Raw genomic sequence first — 15,000 nt, forward strand, 5'->3', positions numbered from 1 at the left:
AGCTGCGGGCAGGCATGAGGAGGGGAAACGTGAATTATTGTTTTTGTTGTTTTTATTATTGCTATTAATATTATTGGTAGTGTCTCTGTTTCTGTTACAGTTGTATCTTTATTATTATTATTATTCATGTTATCGTCTTTATTTGTGTTATTAATGTTAATGTTGTTTTTGTTATTTAATTTTTTGTTTGTTTATCACGATTGTTGTTTTTATGACAGTTATTGTTGATATGATTTTTAATATTATTATTGTTATTTTTATCGTTGTCGTTATCGTTATCGTGTATATCCATTACGAAAAGGTATACCAGACTGAATTCGTTGTCTCGTTTCTACGGCGGGATCAAAAGCGTCCGCAGACGAGCTCCCAGTTGCCAGCTGGGAGACTCAAAGCGTTCGGCGATAATAGCCTAATAGTGAGACTAAATGCTAAATGCTCTCGGCTTGTTTGGGTGACGTGACAGCTGCACGTGTGGCTTTGACGCGGCTGCTCGGGACGCACTCCGAGGCTCCCCATTGCGTGCTTGCTTGCTTGCTTGCTTGCTGGTGCGGGGCGTGGCCGGGGCGCTGTGGGGGGTCTTGGCTCGCTCCTTGTGGATTTTGCCTTCCTTCTTTGTTTGTTTTGGTTGTTTTGTCTGCAGACCAGCACGTCTCTGTAGTAATTCCGTTTCATTTGTCCTTACTTATCATTATTATAGTTATTATTATTGTTATTGTTGTTGTAGTCAACATTGCCATTATAGAGCTGATTACTATTAATACTTTCGGCGGTTACGTGAACGATGGTATAGTCTAAATCTTCAACGTAAGCGGTGGTGGGATTGGCACATTTCAAGTAGGCAAGAGATCATTTTTAAAAAAGAAAAGAAAAAACTAATCGGTCCAAATGACGGGTGTGGCACAGTGAGCGGTGACACAGAAATAAATCAATCCTTCCTTTATGAATGAGTGAGTACAAAAAAAAAAAAAAAAAAAAAAAAAAAACACGATAATGGTCTTTCTCTGTTTTCAGCAATTCCGGCGAGGAGGAAGTCCTTTTCATGACGCGTTGTCTGTCCCTTGCGTTAATTTAAATGGAGTCCTGAGGGTGTCAAGTGGAGAACCGTCCGTCCGTCCGTCCGTTTCGACCGCGCGGTTGTCGACGAATTGTGCCCCGGAAAGGCCGCGTCGGTGCTGGTGTCTGGGGTTGATTTTATTGTTTTTGTGAGGTTATGGTTGGTATTAGTTGTATTTATCCTTAGGGGAATAAGATGGGATTGGAGAGAGAGAGAAAGAGAAATAAAGTGAGAAACTATTGTTTTTATTATTACTATTCTTGTCGTTATTGTCATTATTATTGTTGTTATTATTATTATCATCATCATCATCATCATCATCATCATCATCATCATCATCATCCCTCCGGAGAAAAATTGTTAAAGAGAGACTGAAGGAGGGAGGAAGAGATAAAGAGAAGGCAATGCGTAAACTCTATCCCCGAATGAGCCCTCAAATACCCCCTCCCCTTCCCCCACCCCCTCCCCCTCCCCCTCCCCCTTGGCATGCTGGCGTCTTGCACTGTATCGTTCGCCCCTGTTCCCCGCCAACCGCCCTCGCGCGCGCACAAACCTCTCGTAACACCGCAAAATATCGGGTCTTATATGGGGCGCTCTATTAGACCACGAGGGAGAGGGAGAGTGGGAGAGGGAGAGTGGGAGAGGGAGAGGGAGAGGGAGAGGGAGTGGGAGGGGGAGAGGGAGGGGTGAGAGAGAGTAGGAGAGTGAGAGTGGGAGAGAGAGAGAGAGAGAGAGAGAGAGAGAGAGAGAGAGAGAGAGAGAGAGAGAGAGAGAGAGAGAGAGAGAGAGAGAGAGAGAGAGAGAGAGGGGGGGGGCGAAAGAGTGTGTGTGTGTGTTGGGGGGGGGGGGGGGCTTCTCTCCAAGCTGAGATTTCGCGTCGGCGGGAACGAGAGACCGACAGGGAAAATGTAATGCATTACGTGACCTGATTTAGGCCGTTTTTTGGCGGGAGGGGGAGGGGGAGGGGGTGTGAGAGGAGAGAGAGTTTGGTGTAATATCCTTTGCAATGTGGTTAGCGAGAGTGTAATAATGAGTTTGACTGTCGGCTGTGGGGAAGGTGGTGGTCGGGGCGGCCATAATAACAACACCCATCATGACCCGGGTTTCTTCCGCGCCTTTTCCGTAGTTTCTCATCATCATCATCATCTTCTTCTCCTATCATAATCATCATCTTCTATCTTCTATCTGTTAACCTTCCTCGTTTCGTCAACCCCAAGGTCTTCATCGTCCACCCCCCACCTTCCCACTCCTACCCCTACCCCTACCCCTACCCCTACCCCTACCCCTACTCCTCCACCAAAAAAAAAAAAAACACGCTCTATCGCGCACTGTCCCTTTGCCATCGCGCCCACTCTCTCTCTCTCTCTCTCGTCCGACCTTGGGTTAATAGTCCCTCCCGCTTATGGCCTCGCTCTGCTAGATAGGCCCGCCCGCGCTCGATGGCGTGTTGCTTTCGCTCGGTGTGGGCGCGTGTGCATGTTGGGGAGGGGTGGAGGGGTGGGGTGGGTGGGGAGGGTGGAGGGGTAGGGGGTAGGGGGTACTCTGCGGTATTCCATTGTTGCTTGGGTCGGGAAATTGCTTGTGTGCTTCTGGTATTTGTTCTCTTGTTTGTTGTGTTTGTGTATGAGTGTGTGTGTGTGTGTGTGTGTGTGTGTCGGTCAGTCCCAGTCTGTGTGTATTTGGCAATATAGTATTTAGTGTTCCGTATTCTTCGCATTTGCTCTTGCGTGTGTGCCAGTGCTTGTGCCTGCGACGGCTTAATGACACGCACATGACGAGGAGGATTCTGTCAATTTGTCCGGTTGACATTGCTGAAGTTGCGGTATGCGGCGCCGGTTGTTATTGAAGTTATTGCGCTCGAACTATCGGCTGAAGCTGTGGCGAGCGGCAGTTATTGTAATGGAAGTTCCACTAGGCGACGCCGATTGTTATTAAAGTTGTGATGCCAGCGGTTGTTGCTGAAGTTCAGAGAGTGCTACAGGTTGTGTCGAGGCTAGTGAAAGCCCATCGCGTTTTTTTTTTGTTTTTGTTTTTTTAGTTTTGTGGCTCCCTATAGTTATTAGTGTGGGTATTATTATAGTGTATTACTATGGGCATTAGTTATTATTGTTATTAAATGTTATAGAAGCTATTTTCTTTTCTCTTCCTGTTATTGCAGTTGGGAGTACTCGTGGTATAAGGGGGGGGGGGAAATACAATTAGAGCGGAGAGCTTATTATGTCTGCCTCCCTTCCACTCCCTCGCCAACTCCTTCTTTCTTACCTCTTTTCTTCCCTCCTTCCCTCTGAATCCCACCATACTTCCCCTTCCTTTTCTTCCTCCGTATCTCCTCCTTCCTCCATCTCTCCTTCCCTTCCTCCTTCCCTCCTCTCCTCCTCTCCTACCTGCTTCCCTCCTCCCCTTCCCTTTCCCCCCCTCCTCCTTCCCTCCTTCCCTTCCTCCTTCTCCTCCCTCCTCCTACCTTCCTTCCTCCCCTTCCTCCGTCTCCTCCCTTCTTCCCCTCCTTCCTTCCCCTCCCTCCTTCCCTTCTCATTTCTTTCCCTCCTTCCTTCTTCCCTCCCTCCCTCCCTCCTTCCCCACCCCGTGTCTTGTGTGCCCCCCCCCCAAAAAAAAAAAAAAAAAAAAAAAAAATTCCCCAAAGTAATCCGATTCTCCCAGGGTAGAGGAAGCGAGACAACTTTAGCCTATTTTTTTTCTTCTTTTTTCTTCTTGTTTCCCTTTGTTGTTTTCCTTTTCTTTTCTTTTTTGATAGTTTTGTCATTGCAATTGTTGTTTTGGAGAGCAACGGTAGGTCGCGCTGTCTTATGCAACGGATCGGGAGGCGTGCGGGCGGGTTTTGATGGAGGGTCGTTGTTATTCATGTATGCATTATTTACTTGTTTTTATTTATTTATTTAACGAATGAGGGGGGAGGGGAGGTATTATGGTTTTCAAAATATTTTTTCTTTTTCGAAGCTTTGCCAGTTGTGAGGATAAGTCGACGATTTTTTTTTTTCTCTCTCTCTCTAATGATTGCCATCTTTTTTTTTTCTCGTAGGCGCGGGAGTGAATACTCGATAAGAATGATTTTAATATCCTTCCTTTTCCGGGAGGTGGGATAGGGGTTGGGGGTTGGGGGGGGGGGCACGAGGGCGAAACGGCCCCGAAGACTTTTATTCCAGCGATATACGTTGCAAGTAAAAGGAATTCACGGTTTCTCGCCACTGCCTCCACACTTATCGGGGAAACCGCTGGGACGAACAGCTGCGGCGAGATTAAAGGAGAGAGGGAAAGGCAGAACGAGAGACAGACAGACAGACAGACAAACAGAGAGAATGACAGACAGGCCTACAGAGTGAGGGAGAGAATGACAGACATACATAGAGAGGGAGAAAATGTCAGACGTATATACAGACAGAGGGAGAGAATGACAGACTGGCAGACAGACAACGGAGTAAAAAAAAGGACATAGGCAGACAGAGTGAGAGAATGACATACAGACAGAGCGAGTGAGTGAGAGAAGGACAGACAGACAGACAGAGGGGGAAGGAGGCAGACAAAAAGAGGGAGAGAATGACAGACAGGCAGACAGAGGGAGAGAATGATAAACATACAGACAGAGGGAAAAAGAGGCAGACAGACAGAGGGGAAGAATGACAGACAGAGGGGTGAGACAGGCAGACAAGAGAAAAGTATGAAAGAAACTTATAAAGATACAGAAGAGAAGATAGAGAAAGAGAAAAAGACACAACCGAGAATAAGAGAATGATGTAGACAGACAGAGCGTAAGAGAGAGAAAAAAAAAGAGCGATGAGAAGGAAGGGAGAGCCTGCAGTCCCGAAGGCCGCGTCCCGTCCGAGGGAAGGCCAGGTTGGCAGACAGCGCCCGTCTGTGCCGTGGCTCCTGGAGGAGAGGAGGCCAGACGACGGTTGTCCTCACGACTTTCATAAAGCGTGAGGAAGGAGGAATAACTTGGAACGCGACTCGCTCGAGCAGTAGCGGTAGCGAGGAGGAAAATTGCGTTGCAGCTTTTAATTGCAGGCTTAGGTCTTGCACGTGGGAGTTTGTTGTTGTTGTTGTTTTTGGTGTGTGTGTGTGTGTTTGTATGTTTATTTATATGTGTATTTGCGTATATATATGAATATATATATATATATATATATATATATATATATATATATATATATACATATATATATATATATATATGGGTGTTTGTGTGTTTACTTGTATGTTTGTGCGTGCGTGTGTGTGAAGCGCGAGGAGCGTTCGACAGTAAAATGCTAAGCGGTCGGTGTCTCTCCGCCACCACACGCTCGTCACGACCTAACAAACTTGTAGCCTTCGCCGCGCACGCAATTCGCCCCTCGCTTCCACAGGGACATTTGGAGTGAGCTTCGTAGTGGCGGCGGCGCGTGCGATTGCGTGGGTTGAGGGCGTTCCTGCGTTTGTGTGCGTGTGGGTGTGATGCTTTTGCGTGTGTGTGTGTGTCCCTTCGGCCCTCCTCGCAGTGAGTGAGTGAGTGTCCTCCCCTCTGGCGGCTGGGTTGGGTCTGACCAGCTGGCCTGGCCGATCAATGCGGCTCCACACCCAGCTCGCTCCCTCGCTCGCTCGCTCGCTCGCTTGCTCCCTGCTGCTGCTGTCGCTGCTGCTTCGGCCCCGCTCGGCCGCCTCCCGCCCGCCCGCCGAGGGAGATCGCCCTTTCAAGCTCGGGGAGGGAAGGGTGCGAGGCTGACTGAGGGAGGGAGGGTCTAGACCGCTCGCTTTTCCTGCTGCGTCGGACGGAGGGGGAGCTCGTCCTTATTCTCCTTTTCCAGGGGCGGTTTGGGGTCCTGGGGAGAGGAGGGGGGCGGGGGAGGGGGAGGGGGGTTATCAGCTGGGCGAGGAGGGAGGAGGAAACTCGCGCTATGATTCGGTTTTGGAAGTCGCTCCAGTGAAACGCGGTTTCTGTGTCTCGATTCGTGCCTGGTAACTGCACGCGACCGCACACACCGACCTCTCGGACACATACGATACGTGTGTGTGTGTGTGTGTGTGTCTCCATGTGCATGATTGTTTGCGTATTTCAAACGTTCCAGCCGTGTGTGTTTTCTAGCATTGTAAATAGTCTTTACACGGCTCTCGTTGCTGTGCGATTTATAGAACACCCGGGAGTTGGTGTGCAAAATGTTATTCAAAGTCTCAGTGCTTGAACGCTGTGGTTGACTTCGGTGTTTACGAGCAGTGAAAACTTTTCCACCGGTGGTTGAAAAGCCAACCCGAGGTGGAGTCGCGGATTGGCCCGAGTGCGAAGTGCAGTGTAAGAAACGACTGGCTCGAAGTGACTTTCGGGTGAAGTGAAACGAGGGGTTCGACCCTTGGAGTTGCGAAGTGACCCGCGTTGACGAAATGACTCAACCGAACCCACCGCGGGTTAAAACGTGACGTGAGAAACTTGCTGAGCTGTCTTCAGATGAGTCGTTCTTTCCTGGGGGATGACCACTGAAAAGAGAGAGGCATAAAACGACCCGCCCCTTGGAATGTACCGAGTCATTTCTGGGAGGACGACGCGCGCGGGTGGGGGCGGTGTAGGTAACGCTTGTGTTGTCATAATAAGCACCGAGCGTGTCAAGTGGAGGAGAGCTCAGTGGGCGGTGGGGGCGGACCAGTGGCCGTGATTGTTCTGTGGGCGGGTAGTTGCGGGTGAGAAGTGGGTTATTGTTCCGTCGTGTCCACTTGTGAGATGTTATTAGTTTGCGGACGTGTAATTACGGGCGGCTGTTAAGATGCAGTTGCACCTTGTGTTGTTTGTCCTTATGATTGATTAACGTACGCGTCTTCTCTCTCCGTGTGCACTTAGAAGCTCTGAGGAAATGGCGGGCTATAATGAAACGAAAAGAATCGTTAAGGTTATTCTGCAAAGGAAGAAGTATTTTGAAGAACAGATCCGAATTCTTTGTTGCAAAGAAGGGAGTGACTGCGTTTCTATTGCATGTCGAGCTGGGGGGTGGGGCGTGAGTGCTGGAGGAGGAGTGTTGTTTATTGTGTGTCAGGGGGGAGGGGGGGAGAGCTGGAAATATTAAACGCGCGGGTTGATTACGAGTGCACGCGGACGATCCTGTTTACATTCCGGACGCATGGCGGGGCGGTGGCGGAATCCCCCCTGAGGTGAGGAGTGTGAGCGGAATAAGCAACTCATGGTTTCCACAGGACTGTCGAGTCGTTCCTTCGGACGAGTGCCTTAGTGAGAACTGATAGATAGAGATAGAGAGAGAGACTGGAAAATCTCACGGACTTGAGAAGCAACGAACGAACGAACGAACAAACAAACAAACAAACAAACGAGGGCTTCGGCCAGGTCACGTGTCGGGGATGCGGTCACGTGGGTGAGCCGCCCCCACGCACCTGACGAAGGGGGACTCCTCCGGGCGCAGGGAGGAGCGGCTCCCCTTGCAGGACCCCCCCTCTCCTGCCCTCCCTTAGGGGTTGGGTGGGTGCTGGCGACGAGGCCTTCGGTCATGAAACTTGCCTTATCTCGCTGCCTCATGCTGTGACCTCATCCCGTAGCCCCGCTAGAGTGTGTCCGCTGTCATGAACTTCCTGCCAGAGTAAGTAAACTTCCTTCGACCAGCTGTTTGTTGTCAGACGTGTTTCAGTCGTGTTTTTGGTACCCCGTGAGATTCGGAGAGAAGCGACCTTGAGCGCGCGCACTCTCTCTCTCTCTCTCTTTGTGTTTACTCAGGCTCTGGCGCTCGACTCTCGACTCTTGAAAACTGTTGAATGAAGTAGGTCATTGCGCCTCAATTGAAGCTAAATTCTGTCAGAGGTTGCTGAGTTAGCAGGACCTGGATGCTTCTCGATACTTTACTCATTTGTTTTCTGCGTCGAGGTTTGATGTGTTTATATGTTGTTTTTTTTACGGGATTTCCATTAACTTTTTTTTTTCTCTCGGGAAGTTTTGTTTATTGCAAATTACTAAGGTTCTTTTTTTGGTTGTATTAATGTTGCAGGGAGTTTAATGATGGTCATTTACTCTTAGAATCTTTTGTGTTCCGTTACCTGTTACCATGTTAATGATATTATTATTTTGATTGCTCTATTTTTTTATTATTACTGCTACTATAATTATTGCATATTATTACTTTTTATAATTATTGTCACTTCAGTTGCTGATATAATTGCTTAAGAATTAAAAAGTTATTTATTCCCCTCCTCATTCATCATATCCGTATATGAGCATTCGCCACTTGCTTAATAAAAGGTCAATATAACTCTGATAAATCGTCCTTATACGTTATGATTATCGCTATCGCCACCACCACCACAACCCCACTATAGATTTGCGCTTGAGAACACTGACTGGGTGACCAGAGCCATGTACAACCCTTCCCCGGGGCCGGTGTGCGACCCGAGTGCCGACACCTGTTTCGTAACTTGGCTGTGAATGTCCCTAGAGTTTCGTAGAAGTTGACGCTGTGCTGATGCTGCTGATTCTTCCGACTGATGGCTTTAGTGTGCTCGTTATTATTGATATTGTTGATATTTTTATTGGTATTATTATTATTGTTGTTGTTATTATTATTATTATTATTATTATTATTATTATTATTATTATTACTATTATCATTATTATTCTTACTAGTATGCATTTTTGTTATTGTTATAATTATAGATTTTAGTATCATTATTATTATTCATTATTATTGTCACTATTATTATCAATGATTATTGTTAACATTATTATTAATTATTATTAGTATTATTGTAATTATCATCATGACCACTGCCATCATCGCCATCTTAGTTTCAGATTTAAAAGAAGAGTATAACTTAAAAATTACCCCAGTTATCCATGGACCAATTAACCATTATATAATTTCCCTTTTTTCCGTGTCATTAACCGCATTTTTTATTAATGTTCTCTCTCTCTCTCTCCCGCAGTATAAAGAAGCGCGTGAAGAAGGGCGGGGGGAGTCGCACTCTGCCGTCGTCGGGAGGCACGCCCACGCGGGGGGTGGAGAGCCCCGGGGGCGTCCGCGGCGGAACCCCGATAGACCCCTCGGAGGCGATAGGATGGGCCGTCGTCAAATACAATTACCAGGCGCAGCAGATGGATGAGCTTTCATTAGTTAAAGGTAGTGGGGCCGGTGGGCCGTCTGGCGAAGGCTGGCTATCTCTCTCTCTTTCTCTCTTTCTCTTTCTCTTTCTCTTTCTCTCTTTCTCTCTTTCTCTCTTTCTCTCTTTCTCTCTTTCTCTCTTTCTCTCTCTCTCTCTCTCTCTCTCTCTCTCTCTCTCTCTCTCTCTCTCTCTCTCTCTCTCTCTCTCTCTCTCTCTCTCTCTCTCTCTCTCTCTCTCTCTCTCTCTCTCTATCTTTCTATCTTTCTATCTCTCTTTTTCTCTTGCTCTCCTTCCCTCTCCCTCTCTCTTTGTTTCTTTCATTCTTCCTCCCACTTTCTCTTTCATATTTTCTTGTTCTTTTTTGTCTCTTTTTGTCAGTCTTACATTGTTTTTTGTTGTTATAATATATTGTAATATTTTATAGAGTAATTCAAATTTAGTTGATAACCATTCAGTACAGTATTTTTTATTTGAAAGAAAAGAACATGAGCATTTTTTACATGACACAGCATCCCTTCCCAGTGCAATATATCTGGTGCCAGTTTGCAACACGCATGTGCAGTAGTTGAGGTGTTCATTCCAAGAGCATATACTGTGTCCACAAGCAAAAAGCAGTTTCAGTTTAGCCAAAAAAGTCCTTGTGGTGTTTAAGCTCTCTCGCCGGTTCTCCAGTAAAAGCAGTCAATAGTTTGCTCTTAATGGTAATACGAGCATGAGTGAGAATGGGCAATGTGTGATCGTGCCTGTGTGCTTAGTGAATGTCAGGATATATTGGTGGAAGAACTGATGAGGGTAATTTACGGGAGGAACATCGGTGTCAGCCTCTTGCCTTTAGTCTGGTGCAGGTCTTGTCGTACTGATGTGCTCATGGGCATGCTCAGTTACATGTACATGAACAATGAAACAAACATGCACAGTAAAACACACATACACAGTAAAACACATACACAGTAAAACACATACACACACACACACACACACACACACACACACACACACACACACACACACACACACACACACACACACACACACACACACACACACACACACACACACACACACACACACACATTCATATTTAATTAAGCAAGTGATTTCTGGAGAGCTAGAGATCTACGAATATGAGAGGAGAAACACCTGTTGCTCTCACGGCTAAATATCTGAAGCTGTTCGGTGCGGGAGGATTAGTGATGTCGCTGTATGAATATGGTATTTTTGGATAGTACCCTTAATTATCTGTTTAACAAGAGGAGCCTGATCAATATATTGATTTCTTTTTTTGTGTTGTATATCCTTGCTTGACACTGCACCTTTAAGATTTACTTGCCCATGTATTTTGCAAGCATATACATATTACATTGTCCATTGTAATGCATTTTCCAACGCTCAAAAAAGCACATGTTCCTCCTTTACGTCCTTCAAGGAAGTTTTTCCTTGATTGCAAGAAGCCTGTCCAAAACTTCTATCAAAGAAGTTTCATTGTGAGGTTCTTACACATACAACATATTCAAACCTTGTGTCTGGCGCAGGTACAAGAGTGTTAATCCTGGAAAAGAGCAACGATGGCTGGTGGCGAGGGCACTACAACGGCCTGGTTGGCTGGTTCCCCTCCAACTACACCACAGAAGAACCCACCGAAGAGGACCACACCTACACCTTAGCCGAGAACGTGCTCGATGTCGTCGTGGCACTCTACTCCTTCACCGCTCAAAACGAACATGAGTTGTCCTTCACCAAAGGGGAGCGGATGGAAATCCTGGACAGACCACCGTCCGACCCGGAGTGGTATAGAGCGAGGAATACGCAAGGACAGGTGAGGTCTTGTGGGGTTCGGGGAGGATCGTATTCTTGTCTGCTGCTGTATGAGTCTGCTTGATAAGAAGGGTTGTGTGTAAGAATGTATTAGAGGTGTGTTTGTACTTGGTGCAAAAAAGGTGGATGAAGATTATTTTTGGTAATTTCCTTGATATACAGTGACTGTTGGTTTTGAATAATATGTATTTCTCTCTATTTTTGTTATCCCTTTGTTCTCCCTCCTTATTTGTTAAATGATTACTGGTATTTTATATGCCTTCTGATAAAAACACCATCTCCCTCACACAGGTTGGACTCATCCCAAAGAATTATGTTCAAGAACTCCACGAGGTTGTAGACACCCGGGCGTCTCGCTCACGGGAACCCTCACAGACTCGCCAGCTTCCTCCTCCAGGCCCTGGCAACAGCGCACCTCCGCCCCCCCATCCTCCAGCTACAAATGGCGGTGCACACAATGCCGACGCGCACCTTGCTCAGGTTAGTATGTAGGGTGGATGACTTAGGGAGGTCTTAGCCTAGAAAAAGCAGAGTTTTCCTTTAAATGTTGGGAAGTAGGCAACAATCCCTTTCATGCTGTTTAAGTTTTCTTCCCTTTTTGCTGTAGTCTGCATTTTTGAGACATATCCAGTGATTTCCGGAACTTCATCAATACCGTATTGTTATTATTCTTTTTTATGACACCATTCTTTTAGTAATACACTAGGATATTGTTGGTTCTTTGATAGAAATATACTGCAGACATTTACCGGGAAAGATACCTATTTTTCTTCTTCATCCTCATGTCTCTTGGCACTCATGATGTATAGACATATTCTCTCTGTGAGATACACCATGATTTCAATGCTGTCAGAAGAAAAAATGGTATTCTATCTTTATCATGTAAGATGCAGGGTGATTTGGAAACCCTTTTTGTTTTTTTGTATTGAATACACAGCAAATTATGTGGACACAATATGTATATGTACTTTACCAATATGATCTTTTAGGGCATGCAAGGTATGAACATCAATCAAGCCGCCCCCAACACCACAGCACCATCCATGCCTCCGCCTCCCCCCGTCAGTGGTGTTCCTCCTGACAAGGGACACTTCACCACTAGAGACTGGTATTATGGGCCCATTACACGAGCACAGTGCGACGACGTCCTCAATCAACGCGGCCATGATGGAGATTTCCTCATCAGAGATTCTGAGACCAACGTAAGTGCTGATACGGATGGGTGTTCTACTCTGCGTGGGATGTTTGTTTTTTTGGATGTGGGTCTATTTTCATCCCTTTTTAATCTGCTGCGAAGAGATTTGCTTTATGGGTGAAGATTCTTGTATCAACCGGAAGTTTTTCTGGTAATTTGATTAAAGTGATTGGAGTAGATGTCCATGAATGTGATTGCAAAATGGTAATTTGACTGACATATCATTGCAGATTTGATATATTTTTTTTTAAGTTTAGGACCTAAGTACTGATGAGGACATTCACAGTTAAAAAGTATTGCCTCTTTGCCCTTTCTGAGAAAGGAGTTTGAACCTTTTTAACCCTCTCTGGACGGGTGGTACAGTACTGTACCGCTCATTCAAAAGCCCAGTGGCCGGGCGGCACAGTATTGTGCCAGCCATTTAATTGATTTAGGCCTAAGCGTTCGAAAGCCCCGGCATTGTGACATTCAAGGCTAGAATGCCCCCGGCGTGAGTGGGTTAAACTAGCTTCAGAATATAAGGCTGATGGTTAGAGATAAAAAAAATGCTCCAATATCATTAGTACTTAATGCCAAGACTGATGTATAGATTATTATGACACCTTTCTTATATTAGGTGTAATATATCACATTTATTAACCTTTGTTTCTCTCTCTCCATTACAGGTTGGAGACTTCAGTGTCTCCTTGAAAGCAGCAGGTCGTAATAAGCACTTTAGGGTCCACGTTGAGAACGGCTTTTACTGCATCGGCCAGCGGAAGTTTGCCACTCTGGACCAGCTAGTAGACCACTATCAACGATCCCCCATTTACACCAGTCAGAAAGGAGAGAAGCTCTACCTAATCCGACCACTGCCCAAAGCATAAATTCGGCAACATCTCTCTACGTGTGTAAGACTTTAGCTCATAAACTCCCCAAGGTTTTTTGCCATTGCGAGAAAAGGAACGATACCTCATGTGCTCAGCCCTTTGCGGGAAAACCCCCCTAGGTCACTGGGTCTGCCAAGAACAATTTGAATGTAAGGGAACCAGTTTACTCAGTGGTTCAGTGGGGCTAATAAATACTTCAGTAGTTCTTCCTTCACAGAGTTTTTAAAAAAAGTATATACATATATAAATTTGTGTCATATTTAATAAAACCAAAGCTCTGAAGGCCTGATTTTCACAAAAAATGAATTACTTTTGTACCTTCATATACATTAGAGCAGTTTAGTTTAGTTATTCACTGACAGCTATTGGTCTATGAAGCAGTTGAAATGCTTGGATAAGCAAGCAGAAATTTTAAAATGTGGGGTATTTAAAAGTTATGGAAATGCTTCCAAATCTTTTTTGCTGAATGTGTAGTGTAGCACTGATAAGCTAACCAAAAAATAATGCTATGTGCTCTCTGTAGCTGAAAATATCCAGATGAATGTTTATAATCACTGATTTTTCAGTGGAAAACTGTTTTTTTCCAATGTACATGGAAAGTGTTGTCCAGTCTTTATACATTGAATGTTAACAATTTAAAAAGTGGTTCATAATAACACCATAATCTCAGCAGTGCTTGGAAATGTATGATCTGTCACGAAAGTGGGGTGTCGCACTTCGCCCAATTCCATTGGAACAAACATGAACAACTGGTTACAATTCCTCCATGATATTAGCTCCCACTCCTGCAGGCATCCCCTGCAGAGGTGAAGAGATGTGGCTGCCTCCAGTGGTGGCCATTCCTACTACTGTACTGGAGTCCATGTATTCATTCAACAAATATGTTAGTTGTAGTGTATGAATTACAGAATGTAGAAATTGCAGCCTCTTGTTATATAAGGTAGGGGTTTTCTGTCACTGAAGTATCCACTGTGAGTGCATAAAGGATGGAACCAGCATCAAGTCACAGATATATTCTGCAAATACTTAATTAGTTTCAGAGAATAGTTGCAGCAGTTTTACAGTACAGTATTAAGTGACTAAAGCACTCTTGCTGGTGGTGCTCATGCCCTGGGTTGCAAACTTCTTGGCTGGGCAAATGATAAAGCTTGTGTGTACTAATGTATGTGCATATCAGTTCCATTAGGAATTGATCAAAGCTTTCCTTGTTTGATTTATTTGACATTCTTATTCAAATAATGTCAGTGATTACTTTAATAATGTGTACTATGTATGCATGGTACCATAAGAGGAATGTTGAACACCATGGGGTCCAATTAGCAAAGCACAGTGATATTGCTTATTGGCTAAGGAGGAACCCACAGGAAACGTGTCTTAGACCAGATCATGTGCATTTCAGCTCTCTCGGCTAGTCCTGGGGAGCCACAATTTGATATTCGTGAGAAAATTACTTCTCAAACTTTTGTACATGGCAAGTTTTTTATCAATTTAGCTTTTAATATTAATCTAGCTTCTTATTCCCACTAGTCAGTATAGCTTGAAAGACATGGCACATTAATGGCAATCTGTGCAGCTTTTTATACTTGAGTTAACAGTTAGGTATAGATGTTAAGAGATACCAGTCATGTTTGTGTGTGAAACAATTGCGGGAAATTACTTTTTTTCAGCATGGAAATATATTGTCTAAGAGTTTGCCAAGTTCCAAATGTTGGAACTTGGCAAACTTGAATATAGCATAAACTTGTGTACATCTTTCTACTCCCTTATACATTGTATCTTGGTATCCTTTGCAGTTTTATTTGCAAATAACCCTACATGGGATCATTTTTACTTTGTTTGCTTCACATATTTTGAAGTTCGTGTTCTTTTTTCTTTTTTTTTCTCTCTTCTTCTTCTTCTTCTTCTTCTTCTTCTTCTTCTTCCTCTTCCTCCTCCTCTTCCTCTTCCTCCTCGTCTTCTTTGTAATTTAATCATAGAATTCTTTGTACCAT

At 45.0% G+C, this 15,000-nt stretch overlaps 1 protein-coding gene across 3 annotated transcripts in view; it reads left to right on the forward strand.

The window, feature by feature from the left end:
* The window catches only part of dock (SH2/SH3 adaptor protein dock), an 80,423-nt gene that overhangs the window by 64,806 nt on the left and 617 nt on the right, over positions 1 to 15,000 (forward strand). The window contains exons 1-7 of one of the 3 annotated variants that reach the window (XM_086552741.1): positions 5,987 to 6,001; positions 7,223 to 7,620; positions 8,954 to 9,147; positions 10,663 to 10,946; positions 11,237 to 11,425; positions 11,935 to 12,147; positions 12,806 to 15,000. The exon at positions 12,806 to 15,000 is cut by the window's right edge and continues 617 nt beyond it. In XM_086552741.1, the coding sequence (XP_086408867.1) occupies positions 7,604 to 7,620; positions 8,954 to 9,147; positions 10,663 to 10,946; positions 11,237 to 11,425; positions 11,935 to 12,147; positions 12,806 to 13,006 (1,098 nt within the window). In that variant the 5' untranslated portion in view covers positions 5,987 to 6,001; positions 7,223 to 7,603 and the 3' untranslated portion in view covers positions 13,007 to 15,000. Of the gene's footprint in view, positions 1 to 5,986; positions 6,002 to 7,222; positions 7,621 to 8,953; positions 9,148 to 10,662; positions 10,947 to 11,236; positions 11,426 to 11,934; positions 12,148 to 12,805 lie in introns of those variants that run through there. The other 2 variants (XM_043014111.2, XM_043014110.2) reach the window with 2 other exon arrangements.

This window comes from Penaeus japonicus, unplaced genomic scaffold (genome assembly GCF_977035675.1).
Source record: "Penaeus japonicus unplaced genomic scaffold, GWHDUDI00000001_assembly GWHDUDI00000027, whole genome shotgun sequence".
In the NCBI taxonomy this organism is placed as follows: Eukaryota; Metazoa; Arthropoda; class Malacostraca; order Decapoda; family Penaeidae; genus Penaeus; species Penaeus japonicus.